The 11564-nt window shown below is 35.3% G+C and overlaps 1 protein-coding gene across 1 annotated transcript; it reads left to right on the top strand.

Moving 5' to 3' along the window:
- On the top strand, nucleotides 1–11564 carry LOC148605476 (paramyosin). The gene is made up of 15 exons (XM_088548944.1): nucleotides 1–225; nucleotides 3182–3238; nucleotides 4581–4667; nucleotides 4877–5043; nucleotides 5305–5383; nucleotides 5619–5864; nucleotides 6093–6289; nucleotides 6555–6687; nucleotides 6873–7330; nucleotides 8177–8372; nucleotides 8677–8805; nucleotides 9236–9607; nucleotides 9806–10006; nucleotides 10395–10562; nucleotides 10833–11564. The coding sequence occupies exons 1-14, from the start codon at nucleotides 115–117 to the stop codon at nucleotides 10554–10556; spliced, it is 2595 nt and encodes an 864-aa protein (XP_088405070.1). The 5' UTR covers nucleotides 1–114; the 3' UTR covers nucleotides 10557–10562; nucleotides 10833–11564.

Below are 11564 nucleotides of genomic sequence, written 5' to 3'. Positions count from 1 at the left end.
ATAGTTAGCCTCACAAAGCCTGTGTCGAGCAGTGGGGAAGGATAGCTCCATTTCGCATCAGTTTTTTAATACCTTTACTTTTGTGATTATATTGTACTAGGACAGATATTCAAAATGTCTCTGTTGCGTGATCTCGATTCTGATGTTAGCACATCAACACGTATTGTTAGACATACATACAATGTATACAGGGGAAGCTCCCCGGGTACCCAAAACCGCCTGGAGGTGAGTACTGGTGTGAAAAATTTTATTTGTTAAAGCTTTATGTGATCGTCTTTCGCTTGCTTAATATAAATGTTTCAGCAACGTTTCAACTAAGTTTTCCTTGCTTTCGGGAACCACACTGCACTGTACCTGCAATTATTATTTGATGTTTTGAAATATGGAGCCCTTATTAGCTATGTGTTGTCAAAAAGTGCTTGCTTATGCTTTGGACTTCATTAAGCGGATTATGATAACACTATCAAGTGAAGAAGATTAAAAGTTTATATGGATTCTCATGCAAAGCTTCTTTAAAACTGCTTGTTACACCAAACTAAAGGACTAAAACTTCAATCATGGATATGAACAGTGCTTTGAATGCAATTTAGGCTTTCCTAACTCGAAAAAGAAGTAAAACATGACCTAGAATGGAATTTCTAAACATAGCAAAGGATTGTTCTAGTAGTGACGCAAATCACATTCCATTTTGAATGTTTTGGAAGTTCTATCTTATCTTGCATAATTTTTACGTAGCAAAAATGATAAATCACCTGTTTACAAATAAAAGTAAACAGAAGCACCACATGATACTATGCACAGCATGTTCAGACGAAACACTCTTGGAATTTAAGTACATTCACGATGATATCAGAATCATTTGCCTAGCTTATCTTTCATGATCTTGTAATTTGGGAAAACTGGCGTGAAGAGATTCGAAACACGACTTTAATTGGAATTACAGTAAAGACAAGGCTTATTCCGATTAAAGCTGATTCATGATAACTTAAAATATAACATGTAAAAGATTATGTAATCAAATCATTGCTTTATAAATCAATTCAATAATTATCTTATAGAAATTTGCGTACAAGAAAGGTCATACAAGGTCATATCATATTGCTGATCTAAGCTATCATCTTCGTGATTGATCGACAATTTCCGCCCATTGGAATCCACGCCTATTTTGGTCATCGGAGGATGCGCTCGGCAGATGTTACAATTATCGTCGGGAATTGCATTACACGCTGTTACAATAAGGGAAGGAAGCATTATTGAGATTATTTACATGTTGTTTTTAGACAAAACAAAGATGCTATTTATTGATACTTGATTAATAAAACTAATTGGATGACCAAGCAACTTTGATGTCAATAGAGCATGTAACTAAAACTGATAACCGAATGGAATATCACTTTTCAACATAACTTCATAAAAGTAAATAAACTTTTGATAGATAAATCATAAAATACACCTTGAATGTTGGACTTTGCGAAATTCTACTTAGATAAAAATGTATTTTTTCCAAAATAGAAATGATTTCAAACGAGTAAAAAAAGTACATTGTTTGAGACTTGTACAACTAAACCTGGGGTTATTAATTTGATTCAACTTGACAGAAAAAGAATTTCTTCAAAGAATTTGAACTTTTTTTATGATAATCGTGTATCATAATAGTTCACATAAAATTGAGAAATTTCTAGACCTAAACTGATCTTTAACTTTTCTACCTTGAAATTAAATCAAAAGAATCACACAAATTAAATGTCATGTACCATTGTATCTATAACTATAGAGAGAACTCTTCCTGGTTGGGGGGGGGGGTTATTAATAATCTCACTTACATCTCTTCCTTTCGCTTGACTCTAAGCAATTTATATTGGAACCGGTGCCAAGAATTTGTCTTATTTGGTTCTGAAGCTGTAGTTTATACAGCAACACCCTAATGTGTTATGACATAGGCAAATATTGTTTGTTTGTTTATCCCTTAGGCTTGTTGTTTCTACAGACTGACTTATTTTATATGAATTTGCATTAATAGCACCATTAGAACGAATATAATTAATATTTCTATGGACTTCACAGCTGAACTCAGATTCTGAGTATAATTCCGCTAATTCGTAGCAAGGACACAAAATATTCCAAATGGCCTTTGTAAGAAAATCTCTTCATACATACATATTTAGTAATTCGGTTAATCTCCTAAAGTTGATTTTCTTTTTCAGTTTCCGTTTAAATTTATTTCAGTAGTATCGAATTATAACTTAATTAAATTTTCTTTCCTTGATACCACTTTTAATTTCCTAGACAGTTACTGAGAATGATGAAACAGACGGGGATAATATAGTTAGAAAAACAATTATCAAAAAAGTTGTAAAAAGAGCAGAAAAAGTTCCCGCTCCCCAAAGTATGCAAGTAACAACAGTTGAAAATGTGCAACAAAGATTTTTCAAAGAGGAAGAAACTCGATTACAGGTATTTGGTGGCGATGAATCCAACAGACCAAACGACACACCTTGATCTATTTTTACCACATTACCTTACTATTGCCACCATACCGAGACACAATTCCTTAGCCTTCTTTCGCACATTTATCACAACCTACACTGTAAGATACTCCTAGGAGTACATATCCAGTATACATCTTCCTATATTAGATGCCTTCCAAATATTAAGTTTTCCATAACCAATTTGCAATATCTATTTTCTACAACTTAAGCGATCTACTCAGTGTTGTGTGTCCTATTTTGTTTCGGAAAAGCTATCGCGGTGTTGTTTTTTTTTTGTTATTTACTTATTACTTGCATGATTGTCCTTCTCAATATTTTTAATATGTGATGTGTGTGGTTCGTTCCCTTTTCAGATTGAAATAGAAAATTTTCAAGGCATTGGCCAACTCTTTTCTTATAAATTGTTATAACTGTTCATGTATTATTGTTAAAGAACCCTCAGAAAATTTCATTTGAATTAGCACTTTTCTACTTAACTTTTACCTTGAAATTTTCAAGTGACCTTTCTTTTCCATATTTCATTAACTAAGTACATATCTAGATTAATCAAGTGTGAATGACACAATTTCTGCTAACACGTATTAGTATTTCACAATTCGTTATTATGACCCCCCTTTTTTACTACTATACCTATCCTCATATTTCGTCATTCAAAATGTTTCAATAATTCTTTTGATTTAATGTATTTACAGGGCAGAATCCGTGAACTGGAGGATGCCTTGGATTCCGAGAGGGAGTTAAGATTAAGGGTGAGTATAGCAAAAGATAGAATGAATCCGTTACCATTGGTTAAAATTTAAAAATTCTATATATTTTTTTTATCTCCTAAGAGCACGGGTTATATGAAAAACTACATGTTATTTTCTGGTTACTACGACATTTCAAACAAAATATCAAAAATAAAAATATGTAGGCTTTTTACCCATTAACCACATTTTGCATGATCCTTAGCTGGAGTACTACTTATAATGTTGGGTTTTACATTTGACTGAGACTTTTTCAAATTATATTTTGCGCTAGAACCGTCAACCAGGGTATTGCTTCAGGCAATGATTTAGAAAGCAAACAAACGAACAGACAATCGTAACCACGGGACATCAACAGATTGATGCATCATAAAGTGCTTCCTTATTGTCCGTATAATCAACTCTATTCTCGTCTATGAGTTACATATTTATATCATAAACATTATGCACGTGCAGGCGTGTGCATCAGATATGAAAACCATATGTTTTATCTGTGTAGATTTCGCTCTTGGCAGCTGCTTTTCATCATTAAAAATCAATAGACTTAGGGAATGCCAGAAATTCTTATAAAATGAATGATCGTTATGATAGCTAAATAATGTTTTTAGAAAAGTCAAATGTAATCTTTACTATCAACCACCGATTCATTTACGAATACCTAAACCACTGCGAGATATTCAAAAAGCATTTTTATAGTTAATCATTTTTAATCTTTACACTCAGTGTGAATTGATTGATTGATTTAAATATTGATCAATATTCGGTCGCGTAGGAGTGCAATCGGTTGCCAAGTATTGCTCAGCGATCACGGAAGACGTCAAAATCCTATTTTAGTAATTCAGAGAAACCCAATACACCATGAATCTACATTCTTGACATTCCATCTGTCTCATCATTTAATGGAATAAACGTAAAAAACAGACAGAAATAAACAGGTCTTTTATAAATGAACACAGACGCAAAAACAAAATGAGAGGCGCAATCGCATTAAGAATTAATAGAAACATTACAGAAGTCGAAATGTAAAATGAATTAACCCACATGGAAAACCGAACTTATTAAAAGGTTAAACTAAAACAACGTAGATATGCAGAAAATTTTGTCTTAAGATTACATTACCCTTACTTTATACTAAAATTTATCTAGAACGTTATCAACAATCAAAACGTCTTTTCTTCTTCTGATTCTCCTAAAATCATTATTCATGAAAATATTGTATTTTATATGAAATATCTTTAAAGTTTTTTTTGTCTCGCTCCCTATCAATTCTCTCATTCTTAATGCTCCTTTCTTGTCCAAATCCCAGTTCTCTTATTTTTAATATATGAATTCATTTTAATTTCAGTATGAAAAACAAAGCGCGGAGCTGACCTTCCAGCTTGATCAACTTTCAGACAGACTCGAGGAGGCTATCGGCTCATCAACAACATTTGTGAGTAAATTGAAGATTGTAGCCACTTTTTTGTTAATTGTAAAATTGAATGGATTTTTTCTTATTATCACCGAACGGGTTATTGACTGTTAATTACATAAAATGATGCTAAATAACTTATTTGAAAGTAATAATGAACTGTAGTCAAATACATGAACTATATATTGAGAACGGACACAAATTGAAAACTTTCTATTATCATTTTACAGAGTGAGGTTAGCAGGAAACGTGAAGCTGAAGTAAGCAAGGTCCGCAAAGATTTGGAACTTGCCAGCGCCCAATTTGAGGCCACTGAAGCCAATATGAGGAGGAGGCACCAGGAGGCACTTAACGATCTGACAGACCAACTGGAACACATGGGAAAAGCCAAAGCTAGGTGCGAATATTTCCAATATATAGATTACAAACAGTTTTACTCAAGAATTCAGAAACAGTGGAATTAATAATGAGAAGGACATTAAGAACGAAAATAGAAATTGGAAATTATACATATATTTCTTGATCATTGAAAACTTCATATTGTTGATGTTTTTTTTTTTTAGTTTTAGGGTTTTTTTTCGGTAACTTAGAAGAGAATAGTTATGACTTGGTATTCATATTTCCTTTTCTCGAGTTGATAAATGTTTCTTAATTTCAGAGCCGAGAAAGAAAAGAATCAGTTGATCATCGAGATTGACTCACTCCAAGGCATTAACGATGGTCTCCAGAAAGCTAAGGTCAGTAAAATATTTGTCATTTGACCCAAACATAGCAACAGCTCCGAGTTATAAAACATTGCAAAATGAACATTGAAGTTGTCACAAACAAGTAGTCAAAGTCAACGACATTTTTTTAATATATATAGTATAAATTTCTCAACATCCTCTCTGATTAATTATGAAATGCTGCTACATCGTCCAAGAAAAGAAAACGAATTGACCACAATCACAATCACATACGTTTTTCCTTCAGATGTCTGCTGATTCCAAAATCGACGCTCTTGAAGGATCCAACGGCCGCCTCAAGATCAACGTTGATGACCTCACCCGCCAATTGAACGATGCCAACTCCGCCAAGGCCCGCCTCACCCAGGAAAATTTCGATCTTCAACACCAAGTACAAGAGCTGGATGGTGCCAATGCTGGTCTCGCCAAAGCCAAGGCCCAACTTCAAATTCTGTGTGACGATTTGAAGAGGAATCTTGACGACGAGAGCAGAGTAAGTTTGTCTCATAAACAAAGAGAGATAAATCCATGATGTCTAAAAGAAATTTTTACTTCTATCAAAGTACAAAAATAATAATGAAAAGAGAGATAACCCTGAAACAAACTAAAGACAAATTTACGCTATTGACCCAATCTCCCACACCTTTGTAATATATTTTACAAAATAAAGAAAAATGCGAGATTTGACAATTTATAATACGGTCTTTTTTTTTCTTTTTAGCAAAGACAAAACCTTCAGGTACAGTTGGCAGCCCTCCAGTCTGATTATGACAACTTGAACGCCCGTTATGAAGAAGAATCTGAAGCCGCCTCCAACCTCCGTGCCCAACTGAGCAAGGTCAACGCTGACTACGCAGCCCTCAAGACCAAATACGACAAAGAACTCATTGCCAAGCAAGAGGAACTTGAGGAAATCAAGTAAGAACCTCTTTTCATAAAATTTGTTCTTTGTACTTGTGAATCTTTAAAAGGGAGCTTATGTTTTTAGTAAAGATTTTTTTCGAATTAAATGTGAGCTTTTTAAGTGAAAATAGACTATGGAATATTGTCTTGTAAATGTTTCATTAAGTAATATAAATCTTTTGAACCACATTATTGTATCAGCACGTCACAAATACGGAATAATACACAGGTAAATTAAGACACGAGCAAAATATAATGACGAATCCTTACTAAATTTTAGGCGTAGGTTGAGCGTCAGAATCCAAGAGCTTGAGGACAACTGTGAACAGCTCAGAACCAGATGTAACAGCCTTGAGAAAACCAAGAACAAACTTACAGCTGAGATCAGAGAAATCACCATCGAACTCGAGAACGTGAGTTTAACATCACTTAAAACTTAAGAAAATCTGTGAATCAGTATTTCTTTCGTTGTAGTTCAAAATGAAGTTTAGTCATATGGCTTTTTTGAAATGTAACTGACTCCAAGAAGACATTTTTTAAAAATGACCTTTATCAAACTTTCATACATAAAGATATGTTGTTTTCTTATCATTTGTAGACACAAATCATTGTCCAAGACCTCACAAAGAGGAACAGACAATTGGAGAACGACAATGCCGCCCTCCAGAAGAGATGTGACGAGCTCGGTGCTGAGAATGCTCAACTCAGAAATGACAAGGCTAACCTTGAACAAGAAGTCTACAGGCTCAAGGTCGCCAATGCTGAACTCGCTGAGAAGAACGGCAACTTGGAAAGAGAAAATGGTCAATTACAAGCTGCTCTCCGCGAGGCCCAGAACGAACTGAAGAGTGCCAATAGACAGATCAACGAGCTCACCGCCCTCAAGGCTCAATTAGAGGCTGAGCGCGATAACCTTGCTGCTGCCCTCCGTGACACAGAAGAAGCCCTCCGTGATGCTGAAGCCAAACTTGCCGCTGCCCAGGCCGCTCTTAACCAACTAAGAGCCGAGATGGAACAGAGACTTCGCGAGAAGGACGAAGAAATTGACAGCATCAGGTAATTTTTACACACTAATTGACACATTGACCAGTTAAAAGGTTTAGAAAACATCGGTACAAAACACGAGAAAAGGAACCATGTGACGACTGACTAATTTTTGAACGGATGACATTGATATTTGGTGCTTAATGATATTGCAAATTTTAGAGAATCGACCGATTTCAAAACTTCATAAACAGGTGTTACCATGGTAACAAATAAATACCGAATACGTTACATAGCAACAGAGAGTGGTGTAGGAGTTGCATAATTCTTAGATATCGGGATTTTCGAAAATAATAATAAAGATAAGCTATAATGACGCACTCGTGTTTATTGCGAGATGCATTTTTGAGATAAGGAAACATCTTCGAAGTGTCTTAGAAATACAACCTCGATGATAAGGAAGATAAGCTACACTCTAATCCTCATCAGAGAATTTGCTGTGTGCAAGGTCAGTTCACAGCGGTATTTAATAAGATTTTTCCAAAAATACATCAAATTTTTATCAAGATTTTTTAAACTTCATTCATTCATTTTGCTGACTTTTCGCAATGGCTAGCAGGCGTTCTTCTCTTTCTCACTCTTTTGCTGCGGTTCCTATTGCCACGTTAGGACTTTAATTCAATTAGATTTCAATTAGATGTCAAATGAGATATGTTAGGGTTTTATTTTGGAAAGCGCTTCAAACGGATAATTACTATGTAAAAGTGTGGATGGAATTTCTTTTCGTAAAATAAGAGAAAAAACTTAATATTCTTATGGAATTATCATAATCAAAAGGATCCCCTTGATATGAAAATATTAGCTGTTTTTGCTTCGTAAGAAAACCGAAACCTTATTCTTTCTTTTATCCATTTCCAGAAAGAGCAGTGCCCGTGCAATTGATGAACTCCAGAGAACACTTGTTGAGGTAGAAACACGCTACAAGACCGAAATCACAAGAATCAAGAAGAAATACGAGACTGACATCCGTGAACTTGAAGGTGCCTTGGACAACGCCAACAGAGCCAATGCTGAATACCTTAAACAGATCAAGAGTCTTCAGAACAGAAACAGGGTAAGTAACACTTTCATTTTATGCTTAGAGAAGTAGTGACTTCCAGTTATTGGAAAGTATGGACTTGTTACCAATTTTCCTTAGCGTCGTGATTTTTAACTTACCAGCTATATACAATTTATAATTTATTTATGTTATATCATGTTAAATCGTTCAACTTTTAAGATTATAATCGAATAACTTCAATTGAAAGAAAATGAATCCAAACCTTAGCGACCATATTGGACATGTTATGCTTCGGACGTTGTTCTGACACAACTATGCATCAGAAGTTCAGTAAGGTGTTATATATTGTTCACTTCAGGAATTGGAACTCCAATTGGAGGAAACTCAGCGTCAATTGGATGATGCCAGAAACCAACTGTCCATCTCTGAGAGGAAACGTATTGCCATCCAACAGGAGTTGGAGGATGCCAGATCTCTCCTTGAGCATGTAAGTCAATTTAGGAATCTGTTCCAAATGATTTTAATCGATCATAAAGATGAATCTTAGCATAAGGATGAGTCTTAGCATTTTAGTGTTGAAACTAAGATGTAATTAGTATTTCTTATCAGTCAACATTAGAATGCCAGCAGCCTTCAGCAAACTAGTTATGGCACCGTATGTTTTGATGATAAATGGCAAATATAAAATAAGATGAACATTTTTCGATGAATCATCTTATCTTATTATGCGAGTTGTTGATTCACTACATCGATTTTTTTCAGAAGTTCATTGCTTAAGAGACCTGTTAAAAAATAATAAAAATACTATGTCATTTTTGTATTTTGGTCTAGTGATAAGTCATTTAAAGAAATGATGTACCCAGCATTATTCATTTTAATTTAATACACTAATTAATTTTATATCATCACCTTTACAGGCCGAGAGAGCCCGCAAGAACGCCGAGAACGAACTCGGAGAAGTCAGCGCCCGTCTTACTGAAGTACAACTCCAAGTTACTGCCCTCACCAACGACAAACGCCGCATAGAAGCCGATATCGCCGCCATGCAGAGCGATCTTGATGATGCCCTTAACGCCCAGAGAGCCGCTGAGGAACGTGCTGACCGTCTCCAGGCTGAGGTCAACAGACTTGCTGATGAGCTCAGACAAGAACAGGAGAACTACAAGAATGCCGAATCCCTCCGCAAACAACTCGAGATCGAGATCAGAGAAATTACCGTCAGACTGGAAGAGGCTGAAGCCTTCGCCCAGAGAGAAGGAAAGAGACAGATTGCCAAACTCCAGGCCAGAGTAAGTGTGTTTTAATTTGTTAATACATGAACAACAAACTATGCAAATTCTGCAAGTTTTGCATCAAACAAGAAGAAAGCCAGTCTGTAATTGTTTATAAACACATAGCATGATGGTTTTCTGAATAGAAAAAAATATAATAACTAGTGTTGTACTCGAATTGCATACTATGTAATGCAATCATTTATACCTTTCCAGATCCGTGACTTGGAAAATGAGCTTGAAGCCGACCAGAGGCGCCTGAGAGAGGCCGCTGCATCTGCCCGTAAATTCGAACGCCAATGGAAGGAGGTTGTACAACAAGCTGATGATGACCGTCGCCAAGTTGCTGAGCTCACTAGCCTCACAGATCAGCTCACAATGAAATGCAAGACATACAAGAGGATGATCGAGGAGGCTGTAAGTTTTCAATTTAATTTTTTTCACTGTAGGCGTTCAGGAGCGGATCCAACACTTTAAAAAGGAGGGGTGCCAGCCGCGGTTCCTCGGGAAAAGGGTTCAAGGACATTATTTACCACTTTTTGTCAATTTTACATGAAAATGACAAATGTTCCAATAAAAAAATGGGGTACCAACCCCCGGCATCCCCCATGGGATCTGCCACAGGCGTTGTACCTATCAATCGACCTCTTAATCCATTTAAGTGACATTTAGCCTTAATTTTTTTAGAACTATAATATAAGATGAAGAAAAAATATTACATAAATGTGCTTTAATTTGATAAAATATTGTTCTTTTACATATTGTTGTAACCGTTGTCTTATCTCTGAATCGTTTTGAATTACAGGAGGATGTTGCCAACATCACAATGAACAAATACCGCAAAGCTCAATCTATGATCGATGAAGCCGAGCAGAGAGCCGATATGGCCGAAAAGAACCTTACAGCCGTCCGTAGATCACGATCCATGTCCGTCTCACGGGAAGTCACCAGAGTTGTTAGGGTCTAAACACATGTAAGTAGCCATTACCGGAAGTCATGGGATGAACTTCTATTTTGCATAGTTGATTTGAATTTTGTTTTTGTTCATTGGGGAATACAAAGATAAGCAAACAATACTTAAAAATTGAAGCTTTATGTATTCTAAAAAATACCGCATCATGTCACAATGAAGTATGTGATCGTTGCATTTCTGTGTAATATATTAAAAATTTTCGTGTTTACTTTGTAATATTATTCATTCTTTAGTAAGCGACCGTTTATCATTTTTTTCCTTTTTTTTCAGATTTCAAGATAAGCGTCATCATCGTATCATCATATCAAAGAAAAAAGCTGTGTAAATGTTTTAAAATGTGACATAAGAAACAGAGACATAATTCCAATTGTTCCCTAATTTATTATTGTACAGATTATATATTTTTGTTGAATATTCATATCTGGTGCGTATTACTGCGCGTGTTTGCTGCATGGAACTATTTTTTGTCTTTTCATAAAAAAAGAAATACGTTGTTTAGAACCAAAATGCTCGGCACAGCGAGGCAGAACTCATTTTTCTTGTACTAAAAAGGGAAGTCTTCAGTGGCATATGTATGCAAATTAAGAGCTATGGCAATGTGCAGGGGAATGTCGATTAAGAACAGGATCAATTTTTATTATTATTTTTTTTTCAAAAGTGCAATATTGAGTTTTTTTATTGTGATATACAGAGAATAAGTTATTTTTATTGTTTTTATACACGTACTTATGATGAAGGAATTGTACAGAATAATAGGACTGTTTGCATAAGGAGGTATATATGTCGTTTGAACTTATTTATGAGTACTTTTATTATGTTGACATTTTTGTTGAAGTTTATTGTAAAATCAAGAGAGGGTAATGACTGCATTTCCTGTAAAACATAGTTGTGACTTAGATCTTGCTCAAAGGTCCAGCTAGATACCAGTTAGCTCTTATGGACGGCATGAAACTACAGTGTACGTCTACCAATGCTAAATAAATTCCGTCACTGTTGCTTTTA

Source organism: Perna viridis, chromosome 10 (genome assembly GCF_037379345.1).
Source record: "Perna viridis isolate PV_CMFRI_1.1 ecotype Kerala chromosome 10, ASM3737934v1, whole genome shotgun sequence".
Classification (NCBI taxonomy): domain Eukaryota; kingdom Metazoa; phylum Mollusca; class Bivalvia; order Mytilida; family Mytilidae; genus Perna; species Perna viridis.
Note: the sequence above shows the minus strand (reverse complement) of the source record. Positions and strands in the feature narration are given on the sequence as shown.